This window comes from Carassius gibelio, chromosome A2 (genome assembly GCF_023724105.1).
Source record: "Carassius gibelio isolate Cgi1373 ecotype wild population from Czech Republic chromosome A2, carGib1.2-hapl.c, whole genome shotgun sequence".
Taxonomy (NCBI): Eukaryota; Metazoa; Chordata; class Actinopteri; order Cypriniformes; family Cyprinidae; genus Carassius; species Carassius gibelio.
Window position 1 is genome coordinate 16637079 of NC_068372.1, and position 20020 is coordinate 16657098.

The 20020-nt window shown below is 38.8% G+C and overlaps 1 protein-coding gene across 2 annotated transcripts in view; it reads left to right on the plus strand.

Annotated features, from left to right (window-relative positions):
• Positions 1–20020, plus strand: part of LOC128028918 (cohesin subunit SA-1) — a 37035-nt gene that overhangs the window by 15934 nt on the left and 1081 nt on the right. Inside the window, exons 2-33 of one of the 2 annotated variants that reach the window (XM_052616258.1) lie at positions 8378–8522; positions 8960–9074; positions 9174–9326; positions 9706–9802; positions 9892–9968; positions 10060–10264; positions 10502–10653; positions 10861–10934; positions 11016–11139; positions 11236–11334; positions 11419–11498; positions 11574–11681; positions 11829–11943; positions 12087–12204; positions 13041–13144; positions 13223–13315; positions 13402–13491; positions 13564–13767; positions 14588–14658; positions 14767–14854; positions 15608–15688; positions 15860–15952; positions 16035–16209; positions 16314–16453; positions 16820–16921; positions 17037–17185; positions 17276–17404; positions 17639–17844; positions 17951–18122; positions 18767–18880; positions 18960–19074; positions 19173–19253. In XM_052616258.1, coding sequence (XP_052472218.1) covers positions 8494–8522; positions 8960–9074; positions 9174–9326; positions 9706–9802; positions 9892–9968; positions 10060–10264; positions 10502–10653; positions 10861–10934; positions 11016–11139; positions 11236–11334; positions 11419–11498; positions 11574–11681; positions 11829–11943; positions 12087–12204; positions 13041–13144; positions 13223–13315; positions 13402–13491; positions 13564–13767; positions 14588–14658; positions 14767–14854; positions 15608–15688; positions 15860–15952; positions 16035–16209; positions 16314–16453; positions 16820–16921; positions 17037–17185; positions 17276–17404; positions 17639–17844; positions 17951–18122; positions 18767–18880; positions 18960–19074; positions 19173–19253 — 3753 coding nt within the window. In that variant the 5' untranslated portion in view covers positions 8378–8493. Of the gene's footprint in view, positions 1–8377; positions 8523–8959; positions 9075–9173; positions 9327–9705; positions 9803–9891; positions 9969–10059; positions 10265–10501; positions 10654–10860; positions 10935–11015; positions 11140–11235; positions 11335–11418; positions 11499–11573; positions 11682–11828; positions 11944–12086; positions 12205–13040; positions 13145–13222; positions 13316–13401; positions 13492–13563; positions 13768–14587; positions 14659–14766; positions 14855–15607; positions 15689–15859; positions 15953–16034; positions 16210–16313; positions 16454–16819; positions 16922–17036; positions 17186–17275; positions 17405–17638; positions 17845–17912; positions 18123–18766; positions 18881–18959; positions 19075–19172; positions 19254–20020 lie in introns of those variants that run through there. The other variant, XM_052616267.1, reaches the window with a different exon arrangement.

Sequence of the window (20020 nt, forward strand, 5' to 3'; positions counted from 1 at the left end):
ATATTCATTTATTTATTTAGCAGATGCTTTTTTCCAAAGCGACTTACAAATGAGGACAGTGGAAGCAATCAAAAACAACAAAAAGAGTAATGATATATAAGTGCTATAACAAGTCTCAGTTGGGTTAACACAGAACAAGTAGCATGGGATTTTAAATAATATAATAAATAAAAAGAAAACAGATAGAATAAAAAAATATAAAAAATAAATAGAGCAAGCTAGTGTTAGAGGTCTTTACACACACACACACACACACACAATTACATAAAAAATGAAAAGAAAATAGAATACAAAAAGATTAGAAAGGTAGTTAGATTTTTTTAAAGAATAGAATTAGAATAGTGAGTGTTAAAGTTAGAGGGTCAAATAAAGATGGAAGATATTGTTATTTGTTTATATATTTTATTTATTTATGTTTACTTATTATTGAACATGCAGGTATTTTGATTCTTAGAGGTGCATTAGTTAAATGAAAATAATAAATAAAAATAAATCAAATGAAGAAAATATCACATTTATATAATAAAAAAGGTACACCTTACACATTTTTTTAGGCCCATAGTATTCAATGTCTGACTGTAGTAGGCGATTTCTATATATAATTCTGTAAATGTAAACATTATAATGGAATCATATAATACAATATTTTGCCCTTTACAAGACATAATGTCATAAAAGAGAGAAAAATATAATCTACAGCAATTAATCCCATTGTGTTAGCTCTTTATCTTTCCATTCTTCCTTTTGTATGACTGACTGAAGTTTGTAAACTGCTGCTGTCACTTGAAAACTGGAAATCCCCCAACACACATAGGATAACCCTATCAAATTAAGGTCTACTGTACAGTAGAAATGTCAGTTAAAGGGTTAAGTATGTTTAAGGTGGGATATTATGAAAGCAAAAAGCATTCAACAAAACCAATAACCTTGATTTATTAACCTATTAACACAATACAGGTCCTTCTCAAAAAATTAGCATATTGTGAAAAAGTTCATTATTTTCCATAATGTAATGATAAAAATTTAACATTCATATATTTTAGAATCATTGCACACCAACTGAAATATTTCAGGTCTTTTATTGTTTTAATACTGATGATTTTGGCATACAGCTCATGAAAACCCAAAATTCCTATCTCAAAAAATTAGCATATCATGAAAAGGTTCTCTAAACAAGCTATTAACCTAATCATCTGAATCAACTAATTAACTCTAAACACCTGCAAAAGATTCCTGAGGCTTTTAAAAACTCCCAGCGTGGTTCATTACTCAAAACCGCAATCATGGGTAAGACTGCCGACCTGACTGCTGTCCAGAAGGCCATAGTTGACACCCTCAAGCGAGAGGGTAAGACACAGAAATATAAATTTCTGAACGAATAGGCTGTTCCCAGAGTGCTATATCAAGGCACCTTAGTGGGAAGTCTGTGGGAAGGAAAAAGTGTGGCAAAAAACGCTGCACAATGAGAAGAGGTGACCGGACCCTGAGGAAGATTGTGGAGAAGGACCGATTCCAGACCTTGGGGGACCTGCGGAATCAGTGGACTGAGTCTGGAGTAGAAACATCCAGAGCCACCGTGCACAGGCGTGTGCAGGAAATGGGCTACAGAGAAGCAGCACTGGACTGTTGCTCAGTGGTCCAAAGTACTTTTTTCAGATGAAAGCACATTTTGCATGTCATTCGGAAATCAAGGTGCCAGAGTCTGGAGGAAGACTGGGGAGAAGGAAATGCCAAAATGCCTGAAGTCCAGTGTCAAGTACCCACAGTCAGTGATGGTCTGGGGTGGCATGTCAGCTGCTGGAGTTGGTCCACTGTGTTTTATCAAGGGCAGGGTCAATGCAGCTAGCTATCAGGAGATTTTGGAGCACTTCATGCTTCCATCTGCTGAAAAGCTTTATGGAGATGAAGATTTAGTTTTTCAGCACGACCTGGCACCTACTCACAGTGCCAAAACCACTGGTAAATGGTTTACTGACCATGGTATTACTGTGCTCAATTGGCCTGCCAACTCTCCTGACCTGAACCCCATAGAGAATCTGTGGGATATTGTGAAGAGAAAGTTGAGAGACGCAAGACCCAACACTCTGGATGAGCTTAAGGCCTCTATAACACCTCAGCAGTGCCACAGGCTGATTGCCTCCATGCCACGCCGCATTGAAGCAGTCATTTCTGCAAAAGGATTCCGGACCAAGTATTGAGTGCATAACTGAATATAATTATTTGAAGGTTGACTTTTTTTTGTATTAAAAACACTTTTCTTTTATTGGTCGGATGAAATATGCAAATTTTTTGAGATAGGAATTTTGGGTTTTCATGAGCTGTATGCCAAAATCATCAGTATTCAAACAATAAAAGACCTGAAATATTTCAGTTGGTGTGCAATGAATCTAAAATATATGAAAGTTTCATTTTTATCATTACATTATGGAAAATAATGAACTTTATCACAATATGTTAATTTTTTGAGAAGGACCTGTAATACCCCATTTCCCCATGATATACTAACAAGTCATTTGCCCACTGGCAACTATAGTTGCCAAAGTATATATTTTTGACAAAGTATACAAATATAATTATAGATCTCCTGGAAGATTTGTTTTGTTTGGATGATTCTAGAGAACTTCATGATTATGTAGATAAATATGTCAACAAAAAGCACTTATTAGTAACATTAAAATTACATTTGTTTGGAAGGGGTTTGCCTTTGCCATGCTTCCTGGAAGTAGGGGCAGGAACTTGACATGTGACAGGAACGAAGTGAATATCTTATTATTATTTTTTTTTTAAATCCTTTATTTGGGTGTTTGCTTGCATGTCGTTGAGAAATAAAACATGGATAAAATCTAGAACAACACTTAAAGGAAAATGACAAATATAAGCTGGCAATTATAGATGCCGTTGGGCTTAAATGGGTTCAAATTAGTACATTTTTCTTACCCCACGGATCCTTTTCACATTTTCAGATTCTTAAAAGCAGGAATCATCATAGTTGGATGAACTTCCATAGAGGGGAACAGTAACTACAACACACATCATTTTTGCATTCCCATTTGCTCTAAAAGTAAAAAAGAAGGGGGAAAAAAATCCATGATAGTGTTTCTATGAGAAAAAAACTCCAGAGAAATTGTTGATGGTCAGGAGAGAAAAAGATGTTATTTGATGTAACTCCCTGAGCCGTTGTATTAGAAACAATCACACAGCAGTGTTAAATAGGTTTCTTTAATTCAAGCCAAGATATTATATCACAAGGTACAGTATTATAAATGTACAATAAAAAAAAATTTAATGAAAAAGAAAAAGAAAACCCTGCATAGTTAATAACAGTGGATACACATCACCACAGTCTGTGAAAATGGTCCATTGGGAAATTTTTGTTTACAAGTTTTATTTTCTGCTGTCAATAGTGTTGTGATTTGTCCTGTTTTATTTTTTTATTTTTTTGGTGATGCTGTACATGACGTGCATGTTTTTGGTTAATTCGCAGTGTTTGTGTATTTTCCTACCATATAAAGCTACCAATGTCTGTTTCATCAAAGCTTGCAGTTTGAGTTTACCACCAACTAATGGTGTAGAAGGTTGGGAGATTTCTTTTTTTTTCACAAATGTACTTTATGGTTTATTAAGTTGAGGGAAGAAGACAAGGTCTGTGAGAGCTGTGAAACAGAGGTGATTATATCAGAGAAGACCGATCTAAAAAAAGAAGCACAATTTTTCTTCACAGTAGTGCTCATTAATCATATCTCCACACGAGAATAAGAGAGAGAGTGAAACTGTGTAAAGCCAAACTACTTTACCTGCTGAATCCATGTAATTTATTTCTGGAATACAAAAACAGTTTTCATTCTCAAGCAATCCTTCAAATATTCTCCTGTTGTGTTTACACTGAAACAGATAACAGCATGTTGGTTTTAACAACATTAGAGTGAGTAAATAAGGATACTGTTCATAAAGGCATTGTTCATGTACAATTCGCGATTTTTGCTGTCGTACGAGCTCGCAGACAATTTTTTTTTTCTCGGGAGAAAGTCGCAGATGTTCGCATGGTCGCGGCTCGTACCGTGTTCAGAATAATTACGGGTCGATCTGAAAATGTTACTAGCACCTCCCGACCTTCCGATAATTTTCAAACATGTCTAAAAAAAATCGGACGCTGTTGGTTTAAATTCGTGGCAATCGAATTTAACGATTTAATTCGAATGTAATTTAATTCGACAGGTTTTGGCAATCCATCTGAAGTTGACCAATCAGAAGATGACAAAATCCATTCTTTATAGTAATTTTTTTTTATTATACAGCTCTATTTTTTTATTTGTTATCCTGAATTGTGCCAGATATGCCTTTCAGCTTTATGAATTAATAGACCTTATGTATTTCCAGTAAAATGAGCAGAAATTCAGAAATAGCCTTCTCACATGTAGTTGTGTATGAAGAACAAAAATGTCCATGCTTTTTTTCTGCTTTTCAGCCATTCTCTTTTCCATGTCTTAGTTTCTTTTTTCGGACGTCACAAGCCATAGCTGCCACAAAGAAAACTATTTTGTACTCAGAATCAATATTTTTAGGAATGGCGCGAAACATAATGCTTACATCAGAGTTAGTAAAATCGTAGTAAATTTGTCTCGACTGCATTAGCCGTTTCAGTGCGCCTCAGACTGATTCTGCTGAACATGAGGAGCAGATGAAGGTTGTCTGTTTACGCCCACACTCATAATGTTTTCATATTGTAACTTTTTGCTGGTTGTTTTCTTTTTCCCCTTAAGAAATGCTCATGGTGTAGGCTTAAAGATTTTATTTTTAATGCAAACCCTCTTTCAGCCTCTCATTTTAGATGTTGTTATTAAATATATATTTGTAGGATTGGGTGATATGTATTGGCTCATGTTTGGCCCTGAGTGAGTCCGGCTGTGAAATCAAACAGAAAATCAATATAACACAGAGACTCACTGAATCACTTCCAGAAACAACATAAACAGGCTCTCTAACACCTTTATTTAGACATTGATCACTCATCCCTCTCCGCAGAGGACTCAAAGCCAAGATCTGGAAAAGAGTTCATTGCTTCTTTTTGTTCACTGAGAAAAATTGAGGTTATCGTAAATGCTTTAATATGTGTCAGCTGATACACCGTTCACATTAAAAGCATGTGATAGAAATTAGAATGATAATTCTATTGGTAATTCCGGGCCGGAATGTCAGCCTTTGCTTTGGTTTGTGAAACCCGCCCACTGCCAGTTTACACAATTGCATCACATGGGAATATTAAGCCGACCATGATTTTTTCAGCATTTCATATGAGTGTTTTAAGATTGCATTAAATGCTCCAAACTAGGGAGGTTCATTTCAGTTATTTTTCCTAACTGACAACCGATGCTCCTTAACTGATTAGGCCACCCTTAAAAATATTCTTGTTTGTCGTAACCTGACCGACCCTGTCAATTTAGGACCGACTCAATTTTATTTTTTTATTTATTGTTTTGCTTTTAGTCTGACCATCTTGCCGGTAGTACATTTGCGTTAAGACCGACCAATTATTTATTTTTTACTCTTCAAACAACTAATACAAAAGCAATAAAATAATATGAATTATATTTTATTAAGTATTGTAAATATATAAATTGCCTAGGCCTACATACAAACAAAGGCTACGTTCTTTCTTAAAAAAAAAAAAAAACGTGGCCTGTGCGTTCGCCTCGTCTCAGACTCTCATTCACTGTCAGAGTCAATGGGAGTCTTGGTAATGATGGCTGCGGCTGCAGTAAACAAAATGTTCGCGGCCACTGTTCAAAGTCATACGGGTTCGGGCACCATAATACATCTAAAAATTTCATTAAAACAGCTCGACACCGCTTTAACTTGGCACGAAGTTCTGGAAAAACTGTTCCCAGATCTTTTCCCATCCATTCTTCCCTCCAGTCTAAAACTTTGAAAATCTATTTCACGAATTGATTGGACCAACCAACACAAATTTCGAAAATGAAAATAGGAAATTGATTTTAACGGCCTTCTCTTGGAGCGGGTCCTGTTTTCTTCTCTTTTTTTTGAACACGTGTCACACAGCAGCTGCTGCTTCAGACACACGCAGAACAGCAAATAATACTTCTGCACAATGTTTCTCTTTTTACAACAGAAAAGTGAATTCTGCTGGTAACTTCTTATATTTTTTATTCTTGTTTTTAAATACTGTTAATTGAAAAGATTTGTTGTGGAGTGAGGGGAACTAAAATAGAGAATATGTTAACAGTGCTAATTATAATGTTGGTAAACATTTTGCCTCGGGATTAGACCTATTTTTGAATTTAATTGTAAAAATGTAAAAATTTTAACAATTTCTCTCTCTCTCTCAAAAAAATTAATAAAAAAAGTATACACTTAGCGTATTTTAACCATGCAACAAACCTTTTTAAACATTTTTATAAATTACTGAAAATAAATAATTCAGTTACTTTTTAAATCTTTTAACTGTACAATAATAATAATACACTTATTAATCTGCCAAAATTCCTAATGGTCGGTTAACGGTTAACCAGGGTTTATTTTAATATTTTTTTAATTTATTTAAAACATTTTTTACTGGCCTTGAAGTGAATGATATGAAATGTGACATAACAGATAAAAACAAGAAAATAACTACATAGTTTTTTTTTTGTAATTCACAGTCGATGTTGGTCTCTGTCTGTAGCATTTCTGCTACAGTCTATCCCTGTGTAATTTGAGGGCGGTGTGTGTTGTTTTCTCTGATGTCACTGAGGTGTAATGTGGCCGGGTGGTGGTGGTGGTGAGGGTTTAGCAGCAGTGGGGGAGGGGAGGTCATATTTGGAGCGCTCTCATATGTGAACCACGAGGTTACAGGGTCATATTTGAACCACTCAACTTTCCTACACTCTTTTACTTGCATACATCCTGCTTATTTCTTGTCAAAGCACACAAAATGCGGCTTTGCTTCTGCAGCTGTTTGTGTCCCTGCGGTGGCTCAGTTTAACTCCACTGCAGACTCGCACATGTAAATCGAGTCCTCCAGGTCCAGGACACCTACAGCGTACAGCCATCTAGTGTCAGTCTAATGAGAATAATATACACCTCATCTTTACCTTCACTCAAATCTGTCAACACTCACATCCCCTCCTGTTGAGCGTTTCAGTGAGCTCTCATTTCATTGACTCTTATTCACTATATGATGATGGTCAAGATGATTGGCCTGGTTTTCCTTGTGCATCATTGTAAGTGTTCTCTGCATTATAAGGGAGAGTGATGGAAACAGCTAAAGAAAGAAAGTGTGTAGTGTGAATCAACTCATGTGCATGGAAGTATTAGTGGAGAGGGAACGTTTTAATGAAAACTTTCTTAGCCTGCCCCCTACTGTTGCCCAAGAAGTGCTTTACATCCTCTGGAGTTCAGCGTTGTGTTACTGAGAGAAAACTAACTCAAATAGTCTGTTTATGATCAGTACGGTCTCTTAGAGGCAAAAATACATTAATTTAGATTTTTATAGGTCTGGAAATTATCCAGAAACACGTTTCTTTATGCCATCAACGAATCATTATAGGTCAAGTACTTTATGGTTCATACTGCCCCTAGTGGTGATAGTTAACTTCAGTCAGAACAGCATTCACATTCATACAAAAGTCTTTTTAAATTAATTTGTAATGACTCTTTTTAAAATTAAATGCTTAATATTTTGTCTCCATGTTGTAATAACCAATCAAACAGACCCTTTTTTTCTTCTGTTGTTTAGAGAGATGAAACTTAATGCTAATTAAATCGGACTAATTCACTTTTGGCCAGTCACTGACAGTTTGTCTGATATTTCACCTAATGTTAAGGAAAGTGTTAATTTTATGAACAGAAAAAAAGTTTATCTGAATTTAATATATATATATTTCCCAGTGATGTTAATTTGGATTTTATTCTGCTTTAAAAATGTTTAATGAAGCAGGGTAGCTGATGTCTGTGTGTGTGTTTGTGTGTGTGTGGATCTGTTGAGATCTTCCCTGTGTTTATGTAGATTGACATCTCTGTTAACGATGTGCTGCTGTAGTTCATCAAATGACCAGTTGGTGTCTCTGTTTAGCCTTTTAAACTTTACTTCTTATTCACTTCTTATTCATAATAGTGTTTCAGAGGGCTAGTAAGGTTACAGACCCTGCACGGTAGGTCAGGTTCATGGCTTTGGCATCAGAAATGCATTTATGGAGCATTATTTACACTAATCCAAATTTCTATGGACCAAAAATCAAAATCTGCAAATTATCACTGTATGTTTAAATTAGAAATATATTGACGTATATTGCGTATATAAAGCATGCTTTTCTATTCCATAAAGACCTGCTTCTGTAGAAACAAACGTTTGATGTATTTTTTTCCCTTCTGTCTCCTGCAGGCTCAGAGCTGCAGTGTTAATACTGTCATCAGCACTTAAAGCTCACTGAAAGACCTCCTCCCAGCAGAGCGCTACACACAGCAGACCTGTAACACACCACCTGCCCCTCCATCATCATGATCACCTCAGAGCTGCCGCTGATACAGTGAGTCCCGCTTCATTTCCATTCACACACTGAGGTCCCTTCAGCTGCAAAGAAACCACATGTCAATGTTGGTAGTGTAAACTACAACTAGTTTTTGCTAATTGAAATCAACCTTATACGTATTAGTTGGAAAACTTTAAACTTAAAAAAAAAAATCCTTGCAATAAGTTTAAGTACTAAAATGACTAAAGCTATAACTGAAATAAAAATAAATATAACATAAAAAATAAAAATAAATGAAAGCTATTATATTTGTTCTAGAATAAATATATATATATTATATTATAATATTATTTAAATGATTAGAACGAAGTTTGCATAAGACTAACTAGCAGTATTTAGTGCACTTCATCAGATGTGGACATCTTTCATTGGATGACTCGGATGTTTTTGACTGTGGCAGAGTTCATGTGGAGCTCATAGTGTTTTCCTCCCAGGGACTCCGTTGAGTCGGGTCAGGACACTGTGAGTCTCAGTATGAGTATGAGTGAGCTGGACGACATTGGAGATGGAAAGACCAAGAAGAAGAGAGGAAGGCCTGGCAGACCACCTGTATGCCTCACACGAAAACCGTTTCCTTGAATTGCCACAAAAAAAGATGATGTATTATTCATTGTTTAACTTTAGCATCTTTATTCCCCCTGACTCCAGGCACCTAACAAGAAACCTCGGAAGTCACCATCAGAAAAGGGTCCGATGGGAGTCCAGCGGGGGCGGAAGGCCAATGGGATGTCCCAGCAGAACGGAGAGGGCGATCCTGTCACTCTGTTTGAAGTGGTCAAACAGGGAAAGAGTGCTATGCAGGTATAAAACACTAATAAAATCATAAATGGCGATAATAAAATAGTGTTAGACTTGTTCACTACCATTCAACGTTTGAGGTCAGTAAGAACTGCATGCATTAACACATTTATTTTTTACAGCCCTAATTATGAAATATAAATAGCATGTATTTTTCAGTGTAAAATGAAGAGTGAAACGTATATCTGGTATCCAAATGTTTCAGATCAGGAGCAGATGTTGAATATGTAACAGCTGGAGGTGTGCAGCTATTACATCCACCATGTCACACTCACTTAAACTCAATTAAAAGTCCAGACTGTTCTGCTTATGGAGCAAGTGTTGAGCAGATTGTCCGCTGTGTTTATGTAAACAGTGACACAGTTGTCCGTGACTCTTTCAGTCGGTCGTTGATGATTGGATCGAGTCATACAAACAAGACCGAGATTTAGCACTTCTGGACCTCATCAACTTCTTCATCCAGTGCTCCGGCTGTAAAGGTACAAATACTTCACGCTCATAAATGTCAATCAATAATAATAATATATTATTCATGATAGTAGTGATTACTGGCCGTCCTTCATTTCAGGCACTGTAAGAATTGAAATGTTTCGCAACATGCAGAATGCTGAAATTATTCGCAAAATGACAGAAGAGTTCGACGAGGTATCCTTTCTGACGGATTTACAGAATCTTTTGTAGTCGAATAATATTTGAACTCTAGTCTGAGTAGGTCATTTTTTGTGCTGTCATGCAGGACAGTGGCGATTACCCCTTGACCATTTCTGGCCCGCTGTGGAAGAAGTTTCGCTACAACTTCTGTGAGTTCATCTGCGTCCTGATCCGCCAGTGCCAGTACAGCATCATCTACGACGAGTACATGATGGACACGGTCATCTCTCTGCTCACGGGTCTGTCGGACTCACAGGTCCGAGCCTTCAGACACACCAGCACTCTCGCAGGTAAACCCAAATTTGAGATGAGAATTACAATTCTAAATCCGGTCTCCATGTGGGTTTCAGCCACAATAGAAGTTTGCTTTCATGTTCAAAAGCAAAAAACTGAAGACCGCCATCGATATAAGTTTTGTAATCGTATTAGTTTTGTAAGACAGCTGACGTAGAGAGAGAGATTTTTAGATTCTGTTCAAATAAACAAAGTTGAGTTTGCATCCCTGTCCTTTGTCCTTTTGGTTTCAGCCATGAAGCTCATGACAGCTCTGGTGAACGTAGCTCTGAATCTGAGCATAAACCAGGACAACACACAGAGACAGTATGAAGCCGAACGCAACAAAATGGCGGGAAAGAGAGCCAATGAGAAGCTCGAACTCCTACTTCAGAGGAGGAAAGAGGTATGAATTCCTGCACACTGTTGTCTTACTGCATCGAAAATTCAATTATAGTGGCCCTTATGAAATACCATGCACAGGACTTCACAAATCTGCAGATTTCCTCAGAAATTAAACATTTCCTTCAGAAAGTGTGCAATAAATCTGCAGATTAGCAAACAGTCATTCTATTGCTGACCATTTACTCATATGAACAAACCTTCTCACCAGCTTCAAGAAAACCAAGATGAAATCGAAAACATGATGAATTCAATCTTCAAGGGAATCTTTGTTCATCGTTATAGGTGACCAGACTTGCATGCCTTCACATTAATAGCGTGCATGTAGCTGTGGATGTCTGGGCTTATCTTCTGTGTGACTGGCAGGGATGCGATAGCTGAAATCAGAGCGATTTGTATAGAGGAGATCGGTGTGTGGATGAAGATGTACAGCGATGCCTTCCTGAATGACAGCTACCTGAAGTATGTGGGCTGGACCTTACACGACCGGGTACGCCATCTGACTCCACATACACAAGCAGCAGCACTATTGTCCCTGTAATATATTCATTTTCAGTGTATTAATATCAGCACCCTCCGTTCCCAGCAAGGTGAAGTACGCTTGAAGTGTTTGAAAGCCTTACAAAACCTCTACACAAACCGCGAACTGTTTCCAAAGCTCGAGCTCTTCACAAACCGTTTCAAGGTCAGAACGCTGTTCAGGAGAGGTATCACAGTTCTCGAATGTGTTCTCCATGATGATGCTGATGGTGATCAAATCTCCTGACAGGATCGGATCGTGTCTATGACGCTGGATAAAGAGTATGATGTGGCTGTGGAGGCCATCAGACTGGTCACGCTGATCCTTCAGTGAGTAAAGCTCAGATGCTGAACGTAACCGCAGTCTGGATGCTTTCCTCCATCAGCTGTTCTTCATTTGTTCAGGGGTAGCGAGGACGCTCTGTCTAATGAGGACTGTGAGAATGTCTATCACCTGGTGTACTCGGCCCACCGGCCTGTGGCAGTGGCTGCTGGGGAGTTTCTACATCGAAAGTGAGCCGGCTAACATCCTTTAAACAACATCCAGTTTTTTTAATATTTATCTCTTTGGCTTTTGTCTGATTATTTAATTTCAGTGCATTTATTTTAATTTTTTCTAAGTTAATTTTCATGAATTTTCTCATTTCTTTTCATGTGCAGGTTGTTCAGCAGACATGATCCTCAGGCGGAGGAGGCTCTGGCCAAACGCAGGGGCAGGAGCAGCCCGAATGGAAACCTCATCCGCATGCTGGTGCTCTTCTTCCTGGAGAGTGAGGTAACGCCACAACTGATGAGAATAACGATGGGTTTACACAACATTGGTCTCCTGAGGTGGCATCAGAATCCAGCTAGTTTCATTTATATTGGTCTAAGTCTTTAGTTGGTGTCGGAGCTAACAGTGTGTGTTTGTATTTACAGCTGCACGAACATGCTGCCTATCTCGTGGACAGTTTGTGGGAGAGCTCTCAGGAGCTGCTGAAGGACTGGGAGTGCATGACCGAACTGCTGCTGGAGGAGCCAGTGCAGGGCGAGGACGGTACGGCTTTCACTGCTGACCACTGCAGATTATATTAGACAGAACGCAGAAGATAGATTGGAGCTCGTTTTGACAAGATCAAAAAGTAGTTTAAAAAGCTGTGCTGTTTCAGTAGTTGTTTTATGTTTCAAAATTGGTTTATTTAAATCTAGCTGTAAAGCACGCCTCTTTAACTCCAGTCCTAGAGGGCCAGTGTCCCGCTGAGTTAGCTCTTATCAAACACACCTGAATAAGCTTTTAAGATTTTAAGGACATGAAGGCGTTCAAAATTGCTTGAAAATTAAAGACCGATGGTTTAAATTGGGTACTAAAGCACAATGGTTTTCAACATTAATGATAATAATATGAAATGTTTTTTGTGCAGCAAATCATCATATTAGTGAAATCTCTACAGGATTGTGTGAAACTGAAGACTGGAGTAGTGGCTGCAAAAAATTAGATTTTTCCATCACAATAATAAATTGCATTTGACTATTGCTCAGTGTAAAACATGTTGGAGATTACCTGAAAGGCTGTCGATTCATTAAATGATTAGCTGTTTTTCTAAAAAGCTGTAAAAAACTCCTCCAGGCCTCAAGTGTTAGCATTAGCCGTTTATGCTCTTTTTTGGCTAAAGGTTGCAGGCTTGCCTTCTAGTGGCTTTAGTAAAGCTACACACCAAAACATATAGACTGACTGTATTTGTCGTCTGACTGCATTCTGTGATGTTTCGGGACAAATACATGTACCGTTACAGCAGTTTTTGGGTGAGAAATCCGTGTCATACATCTACTTCTCTTAAATGTATGCATCTGCAGCATAAGCACGTCTCTTTCTGTCTCTCTGTTTGTGTTCAGTGTTGTTGGAGCGGCAGGAGAGTGCCCTGATTGAGCTGACCGTCTGTACCATTCGTCAGGCTGCTGAGGCCCACCCGCCTGTGGGGAGAGGGACTGGGAAAAGGGTATGACCTTTACTTGACAAGCTACACTATATAGTGTTATTTCCATCAGTGTTTAGTGAAGTCCCTCTTGTTGTGCAGGTTTTGACTGCAAAGGAAAGGAAGATGCAGATCGACGACAAAAACAAATTAACGGAGCACTTCATCATGGCTCTTCCCATGTTACTCTCAAAAGTAGGATGAAAAGTTTCCTGTTTTCAAGCTCGCATACATCATGACCAGGTCAGTCGTATGCTGATAAACCCGTTCTCCATCTACAGTACCAGACAGATGCAGAGAAGATAGCCAACCTCCTACAGATCCCGCAGTACTTCGACCTGGACGTGTACAGTGCTGGGAGGATGGAGAAGGTATGCAGTTTCTCCAGCTGGAGCTCTGTAAATGCTAAACCTGAGCTGATAGGCTGCATCTGAATGTTCCAGCACTTGGAAGCGTTATTAAAGCAGATCAAGTTCGTGGTGGAGAAGCACACGGACACGGAGGTCCTGGAGGCCTGCAGTAAGACCTACAGCATCCTGTGCAGTGAGGAGTACACCATCATGAACCGCGTGGACATCGCCCATAGTCAGCTCATCGATGAACTAGCCGACCGCTTCAACCACTCGGTGGAGGAGCTGCTGCAGGCGGTGAGGGCAGATCTAGAGAGTATCAAATCAGTTACAAGAGATATTGAGAAAAAACTTTATCAAAGAGGAGACGGCTTTAAAAATGAAATAAAGTAAGGCATGGTTCACCCCCAAATGACAATTGTTATTATTAAATCAGCCTCATGTCATTTAAATACTTGTTTATAGTGACCACAGCTGTTTCAGCATCATACAAATAGTCCTCATAAACCCCTTTGCTAAAATTCAATAAATTGATCAGTGAATTAATTATTTTTTTTTATTTATTTGATCCAGTTTAGAAATTGAACTGAATTATTCTTTAACAAATTGGACTAATCTGCTACTCACTTGAGTTCAACTCAATAAATAAAAAATGTGTTAATATTAATAATAAATAGAATAAATAAATAATTGATTTAAATAAGGAATACAAATTATATGTAATTATAAGTAAATAAATAAAAAATCTAGTAGATATTTCAATAAATATTTTCCAAATAATATTTTTTGTATGTATATTTATAATAGTCATTTTTGTCTGTGGCATGTAAAAGATTGAAAACCTTGCTATAGACTGCTTTTACTTTTCTTTTCTTTTTTCTTTTCTTTTTTTTTGACTTTTATAGATGGCTGAACAGCCATGGTCACAGTTTTTGTTTTTGGTTGAACTTTCCCTTTAACATTTCAGTGTTAAGACACCTCAGAGCTTCATTCATTGTTCTCTCTTTTAAAGTCTCTTTTAGGCTGTTGAAGTTGAGTTTGTGAACATTGTGTAGAATTCATAGGATTGTGCAAGGGTCGCTGATCAAACATTTGTGAAGGTCTGCCTCATTTACAGGGGGAAGAGGCGGATGATGACGACATCTACAATGTTCTCTCCACTCTTAAGAGACTCACAGCCTTTCACAAGTACGCTGCCGTCTTGTTAAATCACCATGCAAATGCAAGTTACTTCTGACCACTTTAGTTACTGAGTGCTAATGAACAAGCAATGTGTCTGTCTCTCCTCTCCATCAGTGCTCATGACTTGACCAGATGGGATTTGTTCGGGAACTGCTACAGGTTGCTGAGGACAGGAATAGAGCAGGGCTCTATGCCAGAGCAGGTGCGTCTGTTTCAGATCTGAGACGAGGGAATCAAGAACATGTCCGGGTCACACTTCAACCCAAAATTAAAGGAACGAAATAAGACGTTACATTAAGAAAAAGACACAAAAGAACCGAGGACAGTTCTCAGAAGTGTACATTTTAAAAAAGCAGTATTATTTCAATGAATTAAACTACTGGTCAGATGTTTGGTGATAAAAAAAAAAAAACAGTCATATTGCATTACAATTTAAAAGAACTGTTTTTATTTGAATGTATTTGAATATGTCATTTAATATTGAATATATTTGATTATGTATTGTATATGTAATGTATTCCTGTGATGGCAAATCAGCCATTACTCCAGTCCTCAGTGTCACATGATTCTTAAGAAATATCTTGAGTTTACTGATATGCTGCTCAAGAAGCATTTCTTTTAATACATTCTGGAAGAATGTTTTCTTTGCTGTTTTACAGAATTGAAAATGAAACATTAATTCATCAACATTTGGCACAATTTAGTAGCATTTAAAAAGTTTGTATAATGCAAAAAAAAAGTAATCATAATGCTATAGTTGACCAATACGAATCAAATATTCCAGACAAAGAAAATATCTTGCAACTGTTATTTGATTTTGCACTTTCTTTATAAACAATTTTGTGGGATTCGCCCAGTTATTAGAGAAGTTTTCAGGTGACATTGCAACATTGATTTGATGTAGATCCCATTATGTCCTGATCACTCACCGAGTGTGTTTCACTGTGTTTTGTAGATCGCCGTACAGGCTCTTCAGTGTTCTCATTACTCCATACTATGGCAGCTTGTGAAGATCACAGAAGGAGCTCCATCCAAGGTATCTCTAAAGGCATCTGTTTAATGATTCAACTTCTTATTTAGCAGATTGATTTGATGCAACATCTCATCCTATATTGAAGGTGACTTGGCTGAACAAGCATAAGAGAGCTGTTCATTAACTGATTATCGCAACCTCAAACCAAAAGCATTAAGTTTTCTTTGATCTCAGGATGATCTGCTAGCACTACGGAGGGTTGTCAAGTCTTTTTTAGCAGTGTGCCAGCAGTGTCTATCAAACGTCAACACGCCGGTTAAAGAGCAGGTGAGCTCCTGCGTTCATCCTTCCATTCAGGAAAGAGAAGATGCGTCTGTGCAGTAGTCATTCATGCTAACACTTCCTCCAGGCGTTCATGCTGCTGTGTGACCTGCTGATGATCTTCAGTCACCAGCTCACCACAGGCTCCAGAGAGGGTCTGCAGCCTCTGGTCTTCAACCCAGATAGCACCTTGCAGAACGAGCTGCTCAACTTCATCCTAGACCATGTGTTTATAGACCAGGATGACGAGAATCAGAGCATGGGTGGGCCTACAGTCAATATTAATGACATTTGAAATAAAAAACAAATTATATGTGTAAATAATGTTTGGAAGTGGAAATTCAAGTGTTTTCACGTTCGCTACCAGAGGGTGATGAGGAGGATGAAGCTAACAAGATTGAGGCCTTACACAAGAGGAGAAACCTCCTAGCTGCCTTCAGCAAGCTCATCATTTACGATATAGTAGACATGCCAGCCGCTGCAGACATCTTCAAACACTACATGAAGGTAAGATAAGCAGTTATCATCTTACCTGACATGCCCACTGTCATGAAAGCAATGAGTTTAATCTTCATTTGAAAACAGACGATGTGATTTCAGCACTTAAATGAACTGAAGCTGCTTCTGGCAAACATCAGTGCCTCATAACCGTAACCTCATAATGATTACTTTAACTCTTATATGCATAAAGTTGAACGTTTCTTAGCTTTTTATGCTCTCGCTGCTTGTTCTGCCCCATGTCAGTCCCTCACCCAAACATCATCTCGCTCACTCTGTGCCAGTGGACATGCGTTGTATAATTTACTGCTATCTACAACACACATTCTAGGGTAGTTCTTACATATTTATCAGACTGTTGTAAACCGTGTGTAGTACTACAACGATTATGGAGACATCATCAAGGAGACTCTAAGTAAGACCAGACAGACGGACAAGATACTGTGTGCCAAGACGCTCATCCTGAGCTTACAGCAGGTGAGGTTGACAGCCTTCATTTCGAGGGATATTCTAGCATAAGGTTCACATGATATCTGCATTATTATTTCAGATCTTGATTATACCCTGCTATTTTTTCTGTTCTGTTCTTCAGCTCTTTAATGAGCTCATCCTGGATCAGGGGCCTAACTTGGACAGGACGTCATCTCATGTGAGCGGCATTAAGGAATTGGCCCGTCGCTTTGCCCTCACCTTTGGCTTGGACCAGATCAAGACCAGAGAGGCTGTGGCCACACTGCACAAGTACCTTCTCTTTCAGATTTTGATTATTACTCCTCAAGCACTGGACCTCTTCTTAATTTTACTGATCACAAATAATTCTGTTGTTTTCAGAGATGGCATTGAGTTCGCCTTCAAGTATCAGAATCCTAAAGGACCAGAGTATCCCCCTCCAAATCTGGCCTTCCTGGAGGTCCTCTGTGAATTTTCCTCCAAGCTTCTTCGCCAAGACAAGAAAACAGTGTAAGTTAGTCTGAAAAGCACTTTGTTTAATGTTAATTTGGTTAATTACCAAAGTTTGGTTTAACGCTCATTTTCTTGAGCTTTGACTTTGTAAAAAGAGACTTTGACTGACTGTAAAACATCTTATTATGATGAGCGAAATGTCTTTTCATTGGATGGAACCTCTGAGAACATGAGCAGAAAGATTGCATTCATGTATATAAATGATGAAGAAAAAAATGATGGCTCTCTCAGGCACTCATATCTGGAGAAGTTCATGACTGAGCAGATGATGGAGAGGCGGGAAGACATCTGGCTGCCGCTCATCTCCTACAGGAACTCTCTGCTGACGGGTGGAGATGAAGATCGCATGTCCATCACCAGCGGCAGCAGCAGCAGCAAAGCTGCGTCCGTACGGAGCAAGAAGGGCCGTCCACCACTACACAAGAAACGCATCGAGGGTGAGGATGCCAGTAGATGTAATCTTACTGATGTGGTTCAGGTGATCGAGATGCCTAAAAGTAAGCAGTCATGGGCTGTTTTGTGTGTGGTGTCGTGGTTCTGCAGAGGAGAGTGTGGAGGGCGCTTGGATGATGAGGAATGACACCCTACAGACCCCCGGAGCCCTGCAAACACCCCAGCTCACCTCCACCGTGCTCCGAGAAAACCCTCGGCAAGCTGCTGAGCACCTCTCTGAGCAGAACTCTGAGCCCGGCTCCGAATCCGACTATGTTCATAAGTAAGTAAGGGATGCAGGATGTGTCATTTAAGCATCGATATCGCGATGTACGAATCCACGATAGTCACATCACAGGATGTGCGATGTAGGCTGTCGTAGTTGATCTGTTATTCATTAACTGTACGGTCGGGCCAGCTGCTCCCCGGCCCTTGACGAATGTGATTCGCGGATTAATTGCACAGCTTAACCATCATAGAGGGAAAGTTTTGACAGGGCCAAGAGAGAGAGAGAGCACGCGAGAGATAGAGAGAGCACGAGAGAGAGATAGAGAGAGCGCGAGAGAGAGATAAAGAGAGCACGCGAGAGAGAGAGAGAGCCCCGGCCGCACGCTCACTGTCTTCAAACAACATGAGCGCTGTCTTGCTCTCCCTCGCTCGCGCATATTAATCACTTGACACAATGGTGTCGATGTTTAAATCATTTAAAATTAGAATGTAAGTGTGATCACCCCATTTTTGTTTGTAAGAAAAAATTTGATTAGATTTCATATCGCAATATATATCGCATAAAAATAAAATATCGCAATGTCATTTTTTCCCCAATATCGTGCAGCCCTACTACATACCCAAACGTTTGTGAACAACACTGGTTGTATAACGTCAACTATTATGAGTGTAGTGTAAAGTGCTTTTCCTCTCGGCCAGTCCTCAGATGCAGATGTCCTGGCTTGGCCAGCAGAAGATGGAGGAGGTGAACAGGAAAGAACGCACAGCCGTGAACTACATGAAGGCCCGTAGCGGAGGAGTACGGCAGACTGTGTATGTGGAGAAAGACATGTGGGGTGTTTCACACGAGGAACGTGCAGTAGTTAATGTTACTTTAATGTCTCTAATCTAGACGTGGTCTCATGGAGGACGACGCAGAGCCCATATTTGAGGACGTCATGATGTCATCGCGAGGTCAGCTGGAAGACATGAGTGAGGAATTTGAGGACACCATGGTCATTGATCTGGTAATCAGACGATGCTAGCAAATAAAAGCATGTCAGAGTACATACGTGATTATATATAGAAAGAAATTCCAAATCCCATGATCTCATCTCCTCTGCAGCCTCCATCCAGGAACAGACGGGAGAGAGCAGAGCTGAGACCGGACTTCTTTGACTCTGCAGCCATGATTGAGGATGAGTCGGTAAGGCTTTGACTCATTCATTAATGTACTGAACACTGCCCTGCATCATATTTGCTGAAGAAAAAAAATCTAATACTTTTTTCTTATTAATTTTGGGGTGCTGAGTCCAAAAATAGTGGCTGTTTTGCCAGCAATTTTTCCAAGATGCAGGCTGTGAAATCTGCAGTGTGCATGATTATTTCAAAATAAATCCAAATTCATGATATGACTTGTGATTATCAAACTGCAAAGGCTGCAGTTTCAGTAAATATATGCAGTGCACATTTTAGAGTGAATCGCGGCACTGTTTTTTTCACAGAAGAGCTCATGATCCAGTGTTTTCAGTGTCTCGTTTGCAGTAAATGCTGCTCCACGTCAAGCGTTATGAGTTTGGCTTTTGTTTGTAACTCGGTCGTTGAAAAAAGAAAAGCTTTAAGGTCCAATTTGTCTGCCAAATAAAAGCCCTTTAAGTTTAACATTTAAAAGCCAGGAAATTAGCACACCATAAATTTGGATTTCAATTTTACAGCTGTACTATTATTATAACACTAATTATGAAGTATATTACTATTTTTACAGTTATATTTAATAGTTTTAATTTGGGAATTATTATTAATATTACTATTACATTGTAGTCACAAAAGAAATTGCAAAATGTTGCAGTGGTTCAAAAAAGCACATTAAACCTGGAGGTTAAAAAAAAATATCAGTGTCTTAAATAACAATTAGATTTTTCCCCCAAATTATGCGAACCTAATTATCAACAAATAATCCTGTCATTTTTTCCA